Source organism: Leucoraja erinacea, chromosome 35 (assembly GCF_028641065.1).
Source record: "Leucoraja erinacea ecotype New England chromosome 35, Leri_hhj_1, whole genome shotgun sequence".
Classification (NCBI taxonomy): domain Eukaryota; kingdom Metazoa; phylum Chordata; class Chondrichthyes; order Rajiformes; family Rajidae; genus Leucoraja; species Leucoraja erinaceus.
Genome location: NC_073411.1, coordinates 8,786,956 through 8,805,822, shown reverse-complemented (window position 1 = coordinate 8,805,822; position 18,867 = coordinate 8,786,956). Strand labels below are relative to the sequence as shown.

General features: G+C 47.0%; 1 protein-coding gene across 2 annotated transcripts in view; it reads right to left on the bottom strand.

The window, feature by feature from the left end:
* LOC129713297 (netrin receptor UNC5D-like) overlaps positions 1–18,867 on the bottom strand; it is a 346,405-nt gene that overhangs the window by 80,812 nt on the left and 246,726 nt on the right. For both annotated transcript variants that reach the window (XM_055662249.1, XM_055662250.1), the window contains exons 3-4: positions 17,714–17,857; positions 14,458–14,561 (exon numbers count right to left, since the gene is read on the bottom strand). In XM_055662249.1, the coding sequence (XP_055518224.1) occupies positions 14,458–14,561; positions 17,714–17,857 (248 nt within the window). The remainder of the gene's footprint in view (positions 1–14,457; positions 14,562–17,713; positions 17,858–18,867) is intronic.

The following is an 18,867-nucleotide window of genomic DNA, read 5'->3' as shown; positions in this document are numbered from 1 at the left end:
CTGACATTCGCAGTCGCTGAAAAAATCGCAGTGGGACCCACCCTTTAGACTGGTACATGGATAGTAAAGTCCTGGATAGAATGGATGTGGAGAGAATGTCAGAGGCAGCAGGTCCACCTGCTGCACCATTGTGTTTTCCTCTTACCAGACTTTGCAACAAAAAAAAATCTCACAGGTAGACTGTGACCAAATTTAAATTTTACTAAACTGGAGCAAAGAACAGCAAATTTCCATTACTTACCAGGAAAGAATTATCGTACTAATAAAGATTTTGGCTGACTAGCTCTCCTTATCCCCTCATTATTGTCTGCGAAAGACATATGATCTGGTCCCTGGTACAAGCCAACTGTTTTAGACTGAGTTGTTTAAACTGTGATAAATGCTATTATTATGCTCTTGGGAAATCAATTCTAATCATCAATGGGAAGTCTTAAATTGGCCTGTCAAAAAAGAATGGACCGCTTCGAGACAGTGAGCTTATACAGGTGTACAGAAGCATGAGAGGAATAGATCGGGTGGACACACAGAGTCGTTTGCCCAGAGAATTGAGAATCAGAGGACATAGGTTTAAGGGGGTGGGGGGTGGGGTGGGGGGGGGGGGGGGGGGGGTGGGGGGGGGGGGGGGGGGAAAGATTATCCCTGTGGGATAACCTTTCCACACAAAAGGCGGTGGGTGTACGGAACAAGCTGCCGGAGGAGGTAGTTGAGGCAGGGACTATCATAATGTTTAGATAGGTGCATAGATAGGACAGGTTTGGAGGGATATGGGCCAAATGCAGGCAGGTGGGATTAGTGTAGATGGGACATGTTGGCCGGCGCGGGCAAGTTGGGTCAACATGTCCCATCTACACTAATCCCACTTGCATGCGTTTGGCCCTTATCCCTCTAAACCTGTCGGGCAAGGGACTGTTTCCATCCTGTATGATGATGACTCTACAGAGGTAACAGTGCGATCGGAGCCAAAATCTAGGAGTTATAAATTGAATAACTCCACTATTCCAGGCCCACATGAGCTGAGCTGAAGTGCCATTATACACCCAAGCTTCTGGCTAATCAGAAACGGATCTATAGTGGAAATGCTGGGACATATATGGATTAGTTCAATAACCCTGTGTTACGCATCAAGGGATAAATTTGCCTAATTGGTACATTTGTTCCAATTACTGAAGGTAATTGCCACATGTTGATTGACATTGTTGGCTGGATATGGTCTCCGATCAGTGCACTGGAGCCCAGTCAGCCTTACTGTGGCCACTGCACCTGTGATGCCCACCTAGCCCTTAGACATCACGCCCTTCCCTTGGCAAGGGGAGCAATTTACACCTTTGAAGAGTCAATTTACATTGGCAGCAAGCTGTAGACACTGCCAACAAGGCCGTTGCTTAAAGTTACGAAAACACACACTGGTCAGCAAAAATCCAAGCTCAATCAAAAACTCACATCACCAAATTTATCTTGCTCATGTTCACCTCTGTGATTATGCTGTGATTTCATCAATGCAATTATACACATTAATCTTCATCGTGCGGCATTTGTCATCTGCATCTTGGTACAGAGGCCATTAATATAGCTTGTGCACAATTTAAATTAATCCAAGGGGAGGGATATCGAATCACTTAATCACGGAGCAGTCATGCAATCTCTGTGAGCACGTTCCACCTTCATTAGATTTAAGATATATCTCATTATGCACTGCAGTTATTTGGATGAATACTGGTTCATCTATTTCTTGCTTTTCCTTTCCCCGTCTGATATTTCCCTGGGGTACAAAATCACGAGGGGAATAGATCGGGGGGACGCACAGAGTCTCTTGCCCAAGGTAGGGCCATGGAGGACCAGGGGACATAGGTTACAGAACAAGGGGTCACAGTTTAAGGATAAGGGGGAAGTCTTTTAGGACCGAGATGAGAAAAACATTTTTCACACAGAGTGGTGAATCTGTGGAATTCTCTGCCACAGAAGGTGGTTGAGGCCAGTTCATTGGCTATATTTAAGAGGGAGTTAGATGTGGCCCTTGTGGTTAAAGGGATCAGGGGGTATGGAGAGAAGGCAGGTACGGGATACTGAGTTGGATGATCAGCCATGATCATATTGAATGGCGGTGCAGGCTCGAAGGGCCGAATGGCCTACTCCTTCACCTATTATCTATGTTCTCTACCACACAAGGCAGTGGAGGCCAATTCACTAGATGTTTTCAAGAGAGAGTTAGATATAGCTCTTAGGGCTAATGGAATTAAGGGATATGGGGAAAAAGCAGGAACAGCGTACTGATTTTGGATGATCGACCATGTTCATATTGAATGGCTCGAAGAGCCGAAATACCTGCTCCTACACCTACTCGCTATGTGTCTATGTTTCTATATGTTTAGGGTAAGGGGGGAAAGATTTAATAGGAACCTGAGGGGTAAAGGCCCTGTCCCACTTTCTCGAGTTACTTATGAATTCTCCTGAGTTTTCCCCTTGATTCAAACTTGGAGAATTACGGTAATAGCTGTTCGTAGGTACTCTGGGCTATTTTATTAACTCGTGAACATTTTTCAACATGTTGAAAAAACGTCCTGACTTACCTGATGCCCCGAGTTCCTACAGGGTGGCATTACGAGCCGCTACGAAACATCTACGGACTCCTATGGACTCCGACGAGCTCGCTACCGACATTCCCCGACATTCCCCAAGTTCGAATCAAGGGGAAAACACGGGAGAGTGTGTTAGTAACTCGGGAAAGAGGGACAGGGCCTTTACTTTTTCACACAAAGGGGTGGTGGGTGTATGGAACGAGCTGCCGGAGGAGGGAGTTGAGGCAGATACTATTGCAACGATTGAGAAACATGTTAACAGGTACATGGAGAGGACAGGTTTAGAGGGATATGGGCTAAATGCAGGCAGGTGGGACTAGTGTAGATGGGACATGTTGGTTGGTGTGGGCAAGTTGGGCAGAAGGGCCTGTTTCCAAGCTGTGAGACTGTATGACTCTAAGACACTTCAAAAGTCATCAAAAGTTAGTACTGCGTTGATGTTAGTTCATCAGCCTTGGGCATTCTCAATCAGTTCAGGAATGCCAAGCAATGATCACTTTGAATGTAAACCTCCTCTCTCATACAGCAGCAGAAATCCTCTCTTGTGATTCCATCTGAAGAAATTAAATCTATGATTTTATAAGCTGAATTTCTACTTAAAGTTGAGACACAAGAAACTTCAGATGCGAGAATCTTGAGGAAAAAATAAAATGCGGTCGGGCAGCATCTGTGGAGGGAATGGACAGACAACTGTTTGGGACGAGACCCTTCCTCGGACTGATTGGAGTGGGGATTTCTTTCCCCTGCATATGCTGGTTTACAAAAAAGACACAAAAAGTGCTGGAATATCTCCGCGGGTCCACTCATTTGAAGGGCATCACCAGCACACACTGTTCCCCCATGTCCAGCATCGGAAGGTCCCTAGACTGTGGTCCTCCCTCACAGAGCCTTGGCGTTGGCTGCACCGAGCGACCCAAATCAAGAGAGACCCCTTCCACCCCTGCAACGGACTGTTCCAGCTGCTACGGTCAGGCAAACGCCTCCGTTGCCATGCGGTGAGAACGGAGAGGTTGAGAAAGAGTTTCTTCCCAGAGGCAATTCGGACTGTAAACGCCTATCTCACCAGGGACTAACTCTACAGAACGTTTTTCCTTCCATTATTTATTATGTAAAAGAATATGTGTGTTATGTTTGTGTTTATAATTTGTTTGGTTGTTTTGTTGTTTGTCTTTTGCACAAAAGTCCGCGAGCATTGCCACTTTCATTTCACTGCACATCTCGTATGTGTATGTGACAAATAAACTTGACTTGACTTGACTTGAGCTTCAGTGCATCCCTCAGCACGCACTCCTGCAGTCTGCAGCGGGCCAGTCGGCAACATTCCCTGACGGACATCTTGCTCCGCTGGGAGGTCAACAAGGTTCGGATTGACCAGTGAGCGTCTTTCCCCGAGTTGGTGACCTTCCAGCAACACTCGACCCCCGTCTCCAGAAAATGTCTCTGGGAACAGTCGGTAAATCAGAGAGTCCTTTGTTACTGAGTAGAATCAGGCTGGGCTTGGATTCCTGAGCCCATCAGTTATGTGACGGACTGGCTGAATTAAAACTGTTCCTCTGGAGACTAATTAGCTCTGGAAACAATCTGTGAATGTGTAGGAAAAACAGAACAAACAAAACATTTGTCTCTCACTTCTGCCACCCCACGCACACCTCAAGATGATCCATTATTTTGCGTACATTTGCACCACAAAGAGATGTGGGGGATCAGCATATTCGAGACACATGCGGCAGATTTCCAAAGCAGAAACAGCCTGGCGAACCCTGAGACTGGAGACAGCAGTGGAGGATCACCCCACATATAGAATCACACTGTTTGAAAAGGAACTGCAGATGCTGGTTTAAACCGAAGATCGACACGTTCTCCCCGTGACTCCAAAGACGTACAGGGCTGAGGGCTCACAAAAATGCTGGAGAAACTCAGCAGGTGCAGCAGCATCTATGGAGCGAAGGAAATAGGCAACGTTTTAGGCCGAAACCCTTCTTCAGACTGATGGGGGGTGGCGGGGAGGAGAAAGGAAAAAGGAGGAGGAACCCGAGGGCTGAGGAAGGGGAGGAGACAGCAAGGGCTAACAACATTGTGAGAATTCAATGTTCATGCCCGCAGGATGCAGACTACCCAAGCGGAATATGAGGTGCTGTTCCTCCAATTTCCGGTGTTGCTCGCTCTGGCCATAGAGGAGACCCAGGACAGAGAGGTCGGATGGGGAATGGGAGTGGGGGTGGTGTTAATGTGCGGGGATCGCTGGTTGGTGCACACATGGTGGGCTGAAGGACCTGTTTCCGCGCTGGATCTCTAAACTAAACTAAACATATGATAAGTAGACAAAAGTGCTGGAGAAACTCAGCGGGTGAGGCAGCATCTGTGGAGCGAAGGAAATAGGCAACGTTTCGGGCCGAGACCCTGGTTATGCTATCATGTTTGTACGTTCTCCCTGTGACCACGTGGGTTTTCTCCAGGTGCTCCAGTTTCCTCCCACATTCCAAAGATGCGCAGGTTTGAGGGTTAATTGGCTTCTGCAAATTGTCCCTAGTGTGTTAGATAGAACTCAGTGTGTTGATCATTGATCAGCACGGACATGGTGGGCCGAACGGCCTGTTACCAAGTGTATCTATGTTAACCAAGTTGGCATTCTCAGCTGGTCCCATTTGCCTGAGTTTGACCATTTTCCCTCTTAAAAATTCTCCTCTCCATATATCTGCCCAATGCTTTTTTACCAAGGAAATTTGGTAAATGCACCCGGAAGAAATTTGGATTACATAGAGGTCATGAAAATATGATATAAAAAACAAGATTTGATTGTAATAGGGAACTGCAGATGCTGGTTTACCAAACAAAACACAAAGTGCTGGAGTAACTCAGTGGGTCCGGTAGGGTCACTGGAGAAGATGGATGGGAGACATTTCAGGTTATACTTAAGACATTTTGTTTACTGCCTCGAAGACAGGCACAAAATACTGGAGTGACTCAGCGGGACAGGCGGCATCTCTGGAGAGAAGGAATGGGTGACGTTTTGGGTCGAGACCCTTCCTCAGATGGTTCAGTTTTGTTTATTGTCACGTGTACCGAGGTACAGCGAAAGGCTTTTGTAGTGTGCTGAGAGAGTCAGGGGAGAGGGAAACTTGAGATCGTTTCTATGCCCCAATGCCTCTAACAATTTTGCTTTGATAGCAATTCCATGGAGTAAAGCTTTACTCCATGGAATGTGGATCATATGACTGACTCATATTGCAGTCAGCTAGTATTAAGTGCCTCTGCGCTGTACCATCTGGCTACCAACACTGCTAGCTAGCCCTTCCGAAGGCTGCACTTCCTCAGTAGCAACACCTCCCGTCTGTGTGTGCGTATGTGTGTGTGTTTGTGTGTGTGTGTGTGTTTGCCCGTGTGTGTGTCAGCTTCGAATGCAGGCAGTGAGTGCTGTGTGTGTCGCTACAAATGTGTGCTTCACAAGGCTCTCTCTGCTTTGTGAAGGCAGCAGATGGGACATTATCAGCTCATTAGCACGCTCGCCTCCATTAACATCCCACGCTGGCAGGCTTGGGTGCAGTCTCTGCATCTGGGCTCTGTCACAACGTGAGAAATGTCCGCGAGAAACAGGAGTGTTCTGAAGGGGCTTCACATGAGTATTGGCAGACGGAGATCCATGCTGGACCCCGCAGGAGGAGATGGTTTGGTCACGGAGGCGGTTCAAGGAAGACTTGAGAGGGGAAAAAAAGTAAGGGACGCTATAAGTGTCCGTATTCTCCGAGATCTTCGGTTTCCCCCCACACTCCAAACACGTACAGGTATGCTGGTAAATTAGCTTGGTAAATGTTAAAATTGTCCCCAGTGTGTGTAGGGTGCGGGGATCGCTGGTCGGCAGGGATACGGTGGGCCGAAGGGCCTGTTCCCGCGCTGTATCTGTTTCCGCGCCAGCAGCACAATCAAGGACAAGTCTCAACCCCGGACACTTCAGGGGCCTGTCCTACTTGCCGATTTTGCGGGGACTGCCGGCATCGTTGACTGACGTACCAGGTCACCGCAAACGTCGCAGCGTGACGCGGCGTGACAACGTATGGACGCGCGGTGTTTCGTCGAGTGTGGCAACATTTTTTTTGTTGCCGCTTGATTTTGAAATGTTCAAGATCTTTTGGCGACACTGATATGACGCCGAAAAAAATCGGCAAGTGGGACAGGCCCTTTCCTCTTCTCCCCTCTCCCAACGCACACCTCCAGATTCAGGGACAGTTTCATCCCAGCTGCTATCAGGCAACTGAACCATCTATCACCAACAAGAGTGCGTGCTGACCTCCAATCTACCTCATTGGAGACATTTGAACTATGTTCAGTCACACTTTTTAAATGCTGTCGGCTACCTGCTTTGCTTGCCTTACTTCAGTGCCTTTCTCTTTAATGGTGCGGTTATTTCTCAGTTACTCTCTGAGCCGACACGAAGTTGCTTAATAAGCATATCAAGCAATTTCACCAAGGAGGATACAGACGCTAATCCCTGGGGAGAGATGCGTTTCTAGCAACCCTGCAGAGTGGATTGAAATTACACCCATTAGTTCTCCTACACACACACACACACACACACACACACACACACACACACACACACACACACACACACACACACACACACACACACACACACACACACACACACACACACACACACACACACACACACACACCCACACACACACACAGAGTTGGCCGAACATTGATCACACCCAACTATACTTATATCCTCCAACCTCATCTACTGCATCTTGCTCCACCTCCAACATCATCTACTGTATCCACTGTTCCAGGTGTCAACTTCTCTACATCGGCGAGACCAAGCGCAGGTTCGCCGATCGTTTCGCTGAACACCTCCCCTCAGTCTGTCGTGACCTACCTGATCTCCCGGTTGCTCAGCACTTCAACTACCCTCTCCATTCCCAATCTGACCTCTCAGCCCTAGGCCTCCTCCATTGTCAGAGTGAGGCCCAGTGCAAATTGGGGGAACAGCACCTCATATTTCGCTTGGGCTGTTTACACCCCAGCGGTATGAACGCTGACTTCTCTAACTTCAGACACCCCTTGCTTTCTCTCTCCATCCCCTCCCCCTTCAAAGTTCTCCCACCAGTCTTACTGTCTCTGCCTACATGCTATCTTTGTCCCGCCTCCTCCCCTGATATACCTTGAACCAAAGATAGACATGAAATGCTGGAGTAACTCAGCGGGACAGGCAGCATCTCTGGAGAGAAGGAATGGGTGACGATTCGGGTCGTGACTGAAGACGGGTCTCGACCCGAAACGTCGCCCGTTCCTTTTCTCCAGAGATGCTGCCTCACCCGCTGAGTTACTCCATCACTTTGTGTCTATCTTCGATTTGAACCAGCATCTGCAGTTCCTTCCTACACATGCTTTGTGGGATGAGAGACCTGTGCTGTAAATCCCGTGGATCTACTTTCCATGCTACTGAATATACCCACCATTGCATATTTTGTACACAGACACAAAAAGCCGGAGTAACTCGGCAGACCAGACAGTATCTCTGGAGAGAAGGATAAGGTGACGTTTCGGGTCAACACCCTTCTTCAGCAGAAGTCACTCCAGCTTTTTTGTTTCTATCTTCAGTTTAAAGCAGCATCTGCAGATCCTTTCCTAAACATATCCATCACTGTTGAGTTATTCATTCATTCTATCCCTTTGAGAAATGTTTATCTGGCCAGATTCTGTACGTGTTGAAGTATTCTTTGCTGTAACCTGATCAAAACTACCTGGGAAAGGTGCCAAATAGATGACGGATGATGCACTTTGCAGAAATTATGGAACAAATGTTTATTGCCTAAATCTCTCTGGACAAACAAGAAGGCATCTCATCATTCTGCAGCTTTCCCTCTCGTGAGCAGCTAGATCAGAAGTGCAAGGGCATTAAAATCCTCGGTGCATTGGCCGAGGAATTTCAATCACAAAGATGCTTTTACTGACAACTGCCAAGACCGAGGAATTTGCCGTTTAGTGGAAAACTCCTTGAAATCTGCATTAAGGTAAATGCCGTGGAAGTATTTCAATAAAGCTGATGAGAAAATAAGGAGAGTGCCAGCATCAATTTAGCTTAACAGGTAACACTCTCGCCCACTGAATCAAATCGTTGAGAGTCGCAGCCCTGTCTCTGGTAGTTCCGCTCAATAATACAAGCTGATTTTCTCGTATTATACCGAGGAAGCATCTATAATCAGCTTTCTTTCTGAATTTTCATTCCACTGACTTCAATTTTCACGAGTAGATTTCAAGGCACGTATGCCATTTGCAATGCATATTTGATGCATACAAAGAAATGGTCTTTTTCATGTGCCACACAAGCAAGATTTAAACTTACACGCCATACATATAAGATGGAGTGCAAACTATGGTAAGATGAGAGTGGCCTTCACTATTGCCCTTGAGGTGACTAGCTTTTAGATTTCAGAAATACAGCATGGAAAGAGGCCCTTCAGCCCACTGTGTCCACGCCAGCCATCCACCATCATCGATCACCCATTCACACTAGCCTCATGTTAACCCATTTGCATTTCACAGGGACAATTTACAGAGGCTAATTGACCTTCCGAAAGACCCGCACGTCTTTGGGATGCGGGAGGAAACTCACGCAGTCACGTGGAGAAACGTGCAAAGCTCCACACAGACGTCACCTGAGGTCAGGATGGAACCCGGTTCTCTGGTGCTGCAATGCCCCTGTCCCACTTAGGAAACCTGAACGGAAACCTCTGGAGACTTTGCGCCCCACCCAATGTTTCCGTGCGGTTCCCGGAGGTTGCAGGTGGTTGCCGGAGGTTGCAGGAAGTGGAAGCAGGTAAGGAGACTGACAAAAAACTCCAGGAACCTCATGGAAACCTTGGGTGTGGCGCAAAGTCTCCAGAGGTTTCCGTTCAGGTTTCCTAAGTGGGACAGGGGCATAAAGGCCGCAAGTCTAGCCGCTGCACCACTGTGCTGCCCCGAGGATATATTTAATGTGAAGATTCAACATATGAGGGGGAAACAATTTATAAAGATAATGTAGATGCAAAGAATGAACTTTAATTATCAGCATCGGGGATGGATGGTGTGTTTGGGGACTGTAAGTGATTTGTAAGGTGGCACGGTGTCGCCTTGCTACATGTGAGGGGTAAAACATCCAAACGCATTCCAAAGATCCAGTTGATATTAAACATTCCACATTTCTCTGGAACGTCGGAGGCTGAGGAGAGACCTGATTGAAATATATAACATGCGGCATAGATAGGGTAGGCAGTCAGAATCTTTCTCCCAGGATGGAGATGTCCAAGATTAGAGGGCATAGTCATAAGGTGAGAGGGGAAAGTTTTAATCGAGAGATACGGGACAATTCTTTTCACACTGAGAATAGTGGGGGTGTTGAACGCATTGCCATGGGTGGTGATGGAGGAAGCAGAATGTCAGGGAAGGAATTGTCTGTTTTTATAATCTGAAGAAGGGGTTTGGCCTGAAACGTTATCTATTTCCTTCGCTCCATATATGCTGCCTCACCCGCTGAGTTTCTCAAGCATTTTTGTCTACGTTAGTTTATTGTCACGTGTACCGAGGTACAGTGAAAAGCTTTTGTTGCATGCTAACCAGCCATCGGAAAGACAATGCATGACTACAATTGAGCCATTCGCAGTGTATAGATACATAATAAGGAAATAACGTTTAGGGCAAGGTAGAGTCAGTAAAGTCCGATCAAAGATAGTCCGAGGGTCCCCTTTCACGTAGATAGTAGTTCGGCACTGCTCTCTGGTTATGGTAGGGTGGTTCAGTTGCCTATGAACCACTGTTGTATAAGGTTAGTGCCTCCACCAATGTAAAGCACTTTGGCCAACGAGAGTTTTTTTTAATATGTGCTATAGACATAAAAGTGACTTGACTTGACTTGGTTTAATGACATCTGGGAAGAAACTGTCCCTGAATCTGGAGGTGTGCATTTTCACACCTATACCTTTCGCCTGATGGGAGAGGGGAGAAGAAGGAGTGGCCAGGGTGCGACTTGTCCTTGATTATGCTGCTGGTCTTGCTGAGGCAGCGTGAGGTATAAATGGAGTCAATGGAAGGGAGTAAGAAGGAACTGCAGATGCTGGTTTAACCCTAAGATAGACACAAAAAGCTAGAGTAACTCAACGGGTCAGGCAGCATCTGTGGAGAAAAGAAATAAGTGACGTTTCGGGTTGAGATCCTTCTTCCACCTGAAGTTCTGTCTGAAGAAGGGTCTTGACCTGAAAGGTCACCATTTCCTTTCCTCCAGAGATGCTGCCTGACCCGCTGAGTTACTCCAGCTTTTTGTGTCGATCAAAGGTTGTGGAATTCTCTGCTTCAGAGGGCGGTGGAGGCAGGTTCTCTGGATGCTTTCGAGAGAGAGCTAGATAGGGCTCTTAAAAATAGCGGAGTCGGGGGATATGGGGAGAGGGCAGGAACGGGGTACTGATTGGGCATGATCAGCCATGATCACATTGAATGGCGGTGCTGGCTCGAAGGACCAAATGGCCTACTCCTGCACCTATTGTCTATTGTTGCTTTGTGTGATATCATAGTGGTGTTTAAGAGGCTTTTAGATAGGCACATGAAAGTGCAATGGATAGAGGCAGATAGATGGTACTCAGGCAACGTGGCCTATTCCTTCTCTCCATTGATGCTGCCTCACCCGCTGAGTTTCTGCAGCATTTGAGATCTGATTCAAATGGCATAATGTTCGGCACAAACATTGTGGGGCAAAGGGTCATTCCCCATGCTGTTCTGTGCTGCAGGGGATTGCTTGTTCTCCCTGATATTCCCACTTCATTCACCTCCACGCTATATGCGGGACGGAGCTGATAAGACTCGTCGCAGTGGCTTGAAATGAAGTGCTTTGAAGAGCCTGAGAGATGTGGACAGGCACTTTATGAATATAAAAATATTTTTCTTTCATCCAATCCCATTCACAGCAGGTGCAGGCAAGAGAGGGTTTTTATTGATTTCGAAAATGAAATAATCTTGGAAAGAATGTGGCAGGCTCAGTCCTGCTGGTGTCCAAAACCTAAAGCTAGGTATCAATGCCACACTGATTACAGATTCCACCAGGTGCCATCAATTCACTTAAATAATCAAGCTGTGCCTGTGAAAATCAAAAAGAAAAATTCATATGAATGAGGGGCAGTACGGTGGTGCAGCTAATCGAGTTGCTGCCTCACAGCTCCAGTGACCTGGGTTCGATCCTGGCCTCGAGCGTTACTTAGCGATAGACGCAAAATGCCGGAGTAACTCAGCGGGACAGGCAGCATCTCAGGAGAGAAGGAATGGATGACGTTTCGGGGCGAGGCCATTCCTTTTCTCCAGAGATGCTTGCCTCACCCACTGAGTTACTCCAGCATGTTGTGTCTACATATGTAAACATAATACATAGCACTGTGCAAACTCCACAGAGACAGGAGATAGCACCTGATGTTGGGGTCGAACCCGGGTCTCTGGCACCATGAGGCATCCCAAATTCCATTCAGAGTATAACATTCATTGATGCAATAAGATCAATGGAATTTGTCGCTGGGTGCAGGATATTCCAATACTGTGTCATTGTAACAATGACAGACAAGATTAATGGGTCTCCCTGATCACTGAAGATTGGGCAAGGTTCCAAGTGGCCATTGAACAAAGGGTTCAAGACAGCATTGCTTTTGTCAATTAATATTCTGGGTGTTGGTATATCCCTTAACGTTGTGCTGAATGAACTATAGTTTGGGTGTCTAAGATTTTTCGAGAACCCTTTAGAAATTTGCGGGTACTGTTGCAATGTTTAAGAAACATTGAGCCAACTAGATGGACATGACAGGTTTTGAGGGAAATGGCCAAATGCAGGCAGGTGGGACAAGTGTGGATGGGACATGTTGGCCGGCATGGGCAAGTAGGGCCGATAGGCCTGATTCCACGCTCTATGCCTCTAATACTAAATCCACAAAAGATTGAATAATCAAAGTTATGGCCCTTTCCCACGGTACGAGTTCATTCCAAGAGCTCTCCCGAGTTTTAAAACAACACACTTCTGGTAAGCACGGAGAATGAACGTAGCGGGTACGTCTCTTAGCGGCTCGTAACGCTAACGGCAGGTACTCGGGAAGACTCGCTAACAGCAGGTAAGCTCGTGAAGATTTTTCAGCATGTTGAAAAATGTCCACGAGAGCCCCGAGTACCGACGAGCGGCCATTGCCGTAAATCTCCGAGTTCGAATCAGGGTAAACTCGGGGAGAGCTCTTGGAATGAACTCGTACCGTGGGACAGGGCCATTATTCCATCAGTTGAGATGTGCACCTATGTAATTCTAAATTACCTATCTGCACCAAAATGCTGAAATTAAGTAAATAATGATACTCTCAGTTTCCTCCCACATCCCAAATATGTGCAGGTTTGTAGGTTAATTGGCATCTGGTGCGTAGGATGTTAAAGTGAGATAACATAGAACTAGTGGAATAATGGTCGACTTGGCCTCGGTGGGCCGAAGGGCTTATCTCCACATTGTATCTCCAAGCTAAACCAAGGTTTCCTCCCACATCCCAGTGATTTGGAAATTGGTAGGTTAATTGGCCACTGCAATCTGTCCCTCATGTGTGGGTGAGTAGTAGATTTGGGGAGGCTGATGGGAATGTGGGGTGAATAGGTCACAGGGACATCAAGGATGGCTGGTGAATGGAACGAACTGCTGGGGGAGGTAGCTGAGGCAGGTACTGTCACAATAAGCAATTCGAAAGGTACATGGAAAGGACAGGTTTAGAGGGATATGAACCAAATACAGGCAAGCAGGAACAGTGTAGATGGGGCACACAAAAATGCTGGAGAAACTCAGCGGGTGCAGCAGCATCTATGGAGCGAAGGAAATAGGCAACGTTTCGGGCTGAAACTCTTCTTCAGTGTAGGGCGGGCGGTGTGGGCAAGTTGGGCCGTGTTTCCACGCTGTATGACTCTATACTCTGTGAATCAGCATAGACTCAGTGGGCCAGCTTGTCCTCTCTCTGTGTCATAGGAAATATCGAGTGCGGTTGATCTGTCTGAATCATTTCAACATCGGAGTGCATAGGGGTGGCACGATGGCGCAGCGGTAGAGTTGCTGCCTTACAGCTCCAGTGTCCCAGGTTCAATCCTGACCACGGGTGCTTGTCTGCACCGACCAGTAGTATTTCCTTTCTTACATTCCATTCGTATCTCCTAATATAACGTATCCTATAGTGTTTAAGAGGGAACTGCAGATGCTGGAGAATCGAAGGTTACACAAAAAAGCTGGAGAAACTCAGCTCTGGAAGGGTTTCGGCCCGAAACGTTGCCTATTTCCTTCGCTCCATAGATGCTGCTGCACCCGCTGAGTTTCTCCAACTTTTTTGTGTAACGTATCCTATATCCTGGCTACTACTTCAGTCAGAGGGCGATCATGGTGGCACAGTGGTAGAGTCGCTGCCTTATAGCAAATGCAGCAGCGGAGATCCGTGTTCGATCCCGACTACGGGTGCTGTCTGTGCGGAGCTTGCACGTTCTCCCCGCGACCACGTGGGCTTTCTCCGAGATCTTCAGTTTCCTCCCTTGCTCCGAAGATGTACAGGTTTGTAGGTTCATTGGCTTGGTATATAAAATAAAAATGTCCCCTAGTGTGTGCAGTTAATGTTAGTGTATGGGGTGATCGCTGGTCGTCGGGGACTCGATGGGCCGAAGGGCCTGCTTCCGCGCTGTATCTCTAAACTAAACTAATCAAAGCAATCGTCCAAACATAGTGATACCAAGAGCAAAAATAACAGCATTGAATCTTTGAAATGATACTAGCTTGTGATGAATCAAGGCCAGTGTAATTCCTCGTATGTTGGCAAAAAAAATCTGATTCTGATTCTGATCAATAGCAGCTTCTTACCTTGGCTGAGGGAACTCCCTCAGGCGGACGACAATGTAGGATTATCTTCCCTTCAAGAGGAACCTCCTTTGCCTGTGGATCTTGTTCAAAGTTTTTTCTCAGATCTGTGGGGGTGGATGGAGGAGGAGAAACCAATAGATCAGTTAATCACAAACTCAGTTTGACTTGACTTTTATTCCAGCTTTCAGTCCCAACATGGCATTGCCTGCGGACCGAGTGATCTTTCAGATCAATGCGCCCATCTGGCATGGGGTGGACTGAAGGGATCTGCGGAGATGATGATTCAGCCCTTCGAGCCTGTGGCATCATTCAACTGCATCGTGGCTGATCAATGATCAAAGTCCACAGACCCACCTTTGCTCGATCTCCCCTCATTAAAAATCTAGCAATCTCAGATGTGAAGTCAAGAGTTGGCATGCCACTTGCAGATGCGAGTTCCAAATTTCTAACACCCTCTGAGAGTGAACGTGCTTCCAAAACTACTCTCCTGAAAGTGATACTTTTTAAAAAAAAGATTGCACATATATGAAATGAAAGCAGAAACTATTGCCTAAAATTGTAGAATTCAACAGAGGGGTAATTCTTTCAAGCAGTAGAGCCAGGCTGGATGAACCAAATGGGTCCCGACTTAAAACGTCACCCATCCACATTCCCCAGAGATGCTGCCTGACCCGCTGAGTACAAGCACCTTGTGTCCTCTTTAGTAAACCAGCGTATGTATGGCAGTTCCTTTAGTTCTGAACCGAAAATGGATAAACCAAAAGGTCTGGCCATTGAAGAAAGACACAAAATACTGGGGCAACTCAGCGGGACAGGCAGCATCTCTGGAGAGAAGGAATGGGTGACATTTCGGGTGGAGACCCTTCTTCAGACTGCCCATTGAGATTGGCTAGAAATGGTGAATGTGACTTTAAAATTTCACTACAAGTAATGAGGTGACAACTTTCTCGACAGAGAGTTAAAGCCTGGCAGAAAGTTCTTGCAGTTGCATCGTAAGAATAAAGAGATCTGTAAGTAAAAGTGATGCATCAGCTGTAAGTAGTCATAACTTCTACCTTAGAGGCAAAATCAATGTTAATTAACATGCAACCATTACCTTTCCCCCACACCTCCCTTCTCCCAACATTATTCTTTTCTCCTTTCTCAATCAGAAGACCAGGAACTGTAATCTGATTGCTGGATCAGCAGGACAACAGTGGCAATACAGATTAAATCCCCCTTAGTCCGACACTTTAGACTTCAAGTTCAAGTGAGTTTATTGTCATGTGTCCCTGTATAGGACAATGAAATTCTTGTTTTGCTTCAGCACACAGAACATAGTAGGCATTTACTACAAAACAGATCAGTGTGTCCATATACCATAATATAAATATATACACACATGAATAAATAAACTGATAAAGTGCAAATAACAGATAATGGGTTATTAATAGTCAGTTTTGTCCGAGCCAGGTTTAATAGCCTGATGGCTGTGGGGAAGTAGCTATTCCTGAACCTGGACGTTGCAGTCTTCAGGCTCCTGTACCTTGTACCTGAAGGTAGCAGGGAGATGAGTGTGTGGCCAGGATGGTGTGGGTCTTTGATGATACTACCAGCCTTTTTGAGGCAGTGACTGGGATAAACCCCCTCGATGGAAAGGAAGGTCAGAGCCGATGATGGACTGGGCAGTGTTTACTACTTTTTGTAGCCTTTTCCTCTCCAGGGCCCTCCAGAAGGGTTCCAACCTGTAACATCACCCATTCCTTTTCTCCAGAGATGCCGCCTGACCTGCTGAGTTACCCCAGCATTTCGGCTCCAGTTTCGGTCTAAACCAGCACCTGCAGTTCCTTCGCACACACTTGTGACATTGCTTGTAGACTGTAGAGATACAGCGTGGAAACAGGCCCCTCAGCCCACCGAGTCTGCGCCGAACAGCAATCACCCCGTACACAAAAAAGGGGCACCAAGAATTGTAGCAGCAATAGATAATAGATAATAGGTGCAGGAGTAGGCCATTTGGCCCTTCGAGCCAGCACCGCCATTCAATGTGATCATGGCTGATCATCCCCAATCAGTACCCCGTTCCTGCCTTCTCCCCATATCCCCTGACTCTGCTATTTTTAAGAGCCCTATCTAGCCCTCTCTTGAAAGTATCCAGAGAACCGGCCTCCACCACCCTCTGAGGCAGAGAATTCCACAGACCCACAACTCTCTGTAAGAAAAAGTGTTTCCTCGTCTCGGTTCTAAATGGCTTACTCCTTATTCTTAAACTGTGTGGCCCCTGGTTCTGGTCTCCCCCAACATCGGGAACATGTTTCCTGCCTCTGGTGTGTCCAAGTATTAATTTTGGACGATCAGCCATGATCATATTGAATGGCGATGCTGGCTTGATGGACCGAATGGCCTACGCCTGCAGCTATTTTCCATGTTTTTCAATGTTTCCACTCTCCGATGCAGGTTTATTTCACACCCCCTGGTTTAAAAAGAGCCGCATTGGAGAAAGACTCTCTTTAGCATGCAAGGCTAGGAGCAGGCAGAAATCTTCCACCATGCCGATGGTGGCATTTATCTCTTGCTAGTGTGTTTTGTGAAACACAAGTCATTACAAGACCCGCAACCTGCCAAATAAAAAAAGAGTGGTCCATGCATTATTTATAGCCTGTAGCCAACAGCTTCAGTATGCCCGCGCTTGCAAGTTGCCCAGGCTGTGTTGTTCACACGGGGCTCCAATTATTCAAGCGGAACCAGTTTGATGGACTACCTACCCAACAGCAGCCAAAGCCTGTAAGGACTGCAGAATTGGATAGCTAATTCATCTCTGTAGGAGCATGCACGGCAAAGATCCTATAGCGGAGCAAGATAGATCACTCCTGCTAAATGCAATGGGCTGACGTGTAGTACGCAACGGAGCGGAACGTGGGCCTTTTTTTCATCCATTTCTGTAACCCGGACCCGACCCGACCCGCAGTGTAATCAACGTTGCGGGGGAACAGTTTGTGTTAATAAATTAAAATTCTGAAAATGAGGAGAAGATTTTTACCAAATAACTTTTATTTTTACGAGGATGTTTCGGTAACCGGCTTCCGTCTCCGCACTAGTATCTTTGCTCCGCTACGGGATCTTTGGTGCGGAGACGGAAGCCGGTTACGGAAATGGGGCCGAAAATTACCCACAGATCTGCCCATGGCCGTACTAGGTCTTTTTCGTCGAGTGGGATATCTTGCTCGCTGTAAGATCTTTTTGTGCGCGGTGCTGGTGGGCATTAGCGACTGCTTACATGCGATGCGGACTGTGGCCTTCCTGCTCTTCGTAGTCCCCAGCTCACTCCAGGCCACGCAGAGGCACCAGTAGTCTTCCGGGCCGTGGAAATCTTCCACTTGCTGCCGAGACACGTTGATCAGCACCTCCTGCACGTTCAGCCCTACGAGAGAAGGAAAGCAAGCACAGGGGTTGAATGGAGCATGGACTGAACAGTCGACGCCAGCTCACACCAAAGATAGACACAAAGTGGTGGAGTAACTCAGCGGGACAGGCAGCAATGGGTGACGTTTTGGGTTTCGGGTCGAGACCCTTCTTCAGACTGGAATGAACTAATGCCCAGTTATTTTTGGGGGGGGGGGGTGGTCGGGGAAATAACAATACATTCTGGAGAGTTGCTCCCTTACAGCGCCAGAGACCCAGGTTCGATCCTGACTACGGGTGCTGTCTGTGCAGAGTTTCCACTTTCTCCCTGTGACCGTGTGGGTTTTATCCGGGTGCTCCGGTTCCCTCCCAGTTTCCAAAGGCGTGCAGGTTTGTAGGTGAATTGGCTTCAGTTTGCCCTCTAATGTGTAAGATCCAAAGGCTTCAAATCCAGACTTAAAACGCAGATTTGTACTCCCTGGTGAATTGGCTTTTGCTTCTGTAAATTGCCCTACTAATGTGTGTAAGGATTAGCAGCAAAGCTATGGGTTTTTAATATAAATAAAATTATTATTATTATTATTATTAACATGCATTAGAACTAGTGCATGGGTGATCAATGGTTGGCATGGACTTGGTGGGCCGAAGGGCCTGTTTCCCCACTGTACCTCTAAACTAAACTGAACATACTCAGCAATGACCTGTAAAGATAAGGAAGAGTTATCCTTTTGGGCCTTTTGTTCAGTTCTTATAATTATTTAAATGGAATAAAAGTCAAAAATGTTACAGGCAGAGGGACCTGGAGGTTCAAAGTGATGTTGGTTCAAACACTAAATGTTGCCTGGGTTTCAGCAACTAAGTTACAGAGAAAGGTTGAACAAGTTAGGGCTTTATTCTTTGGAGTGCAGAAGGTTAAGGGGGGACTTGATAGAGGTTTTTAAAATGATGAGAGGGATAGACAGAGTTGACGTGGAAAAGCTTTTCCCACTGAGAGTAGGGAAGATTCAAACAAGGGGACATGACATGAGA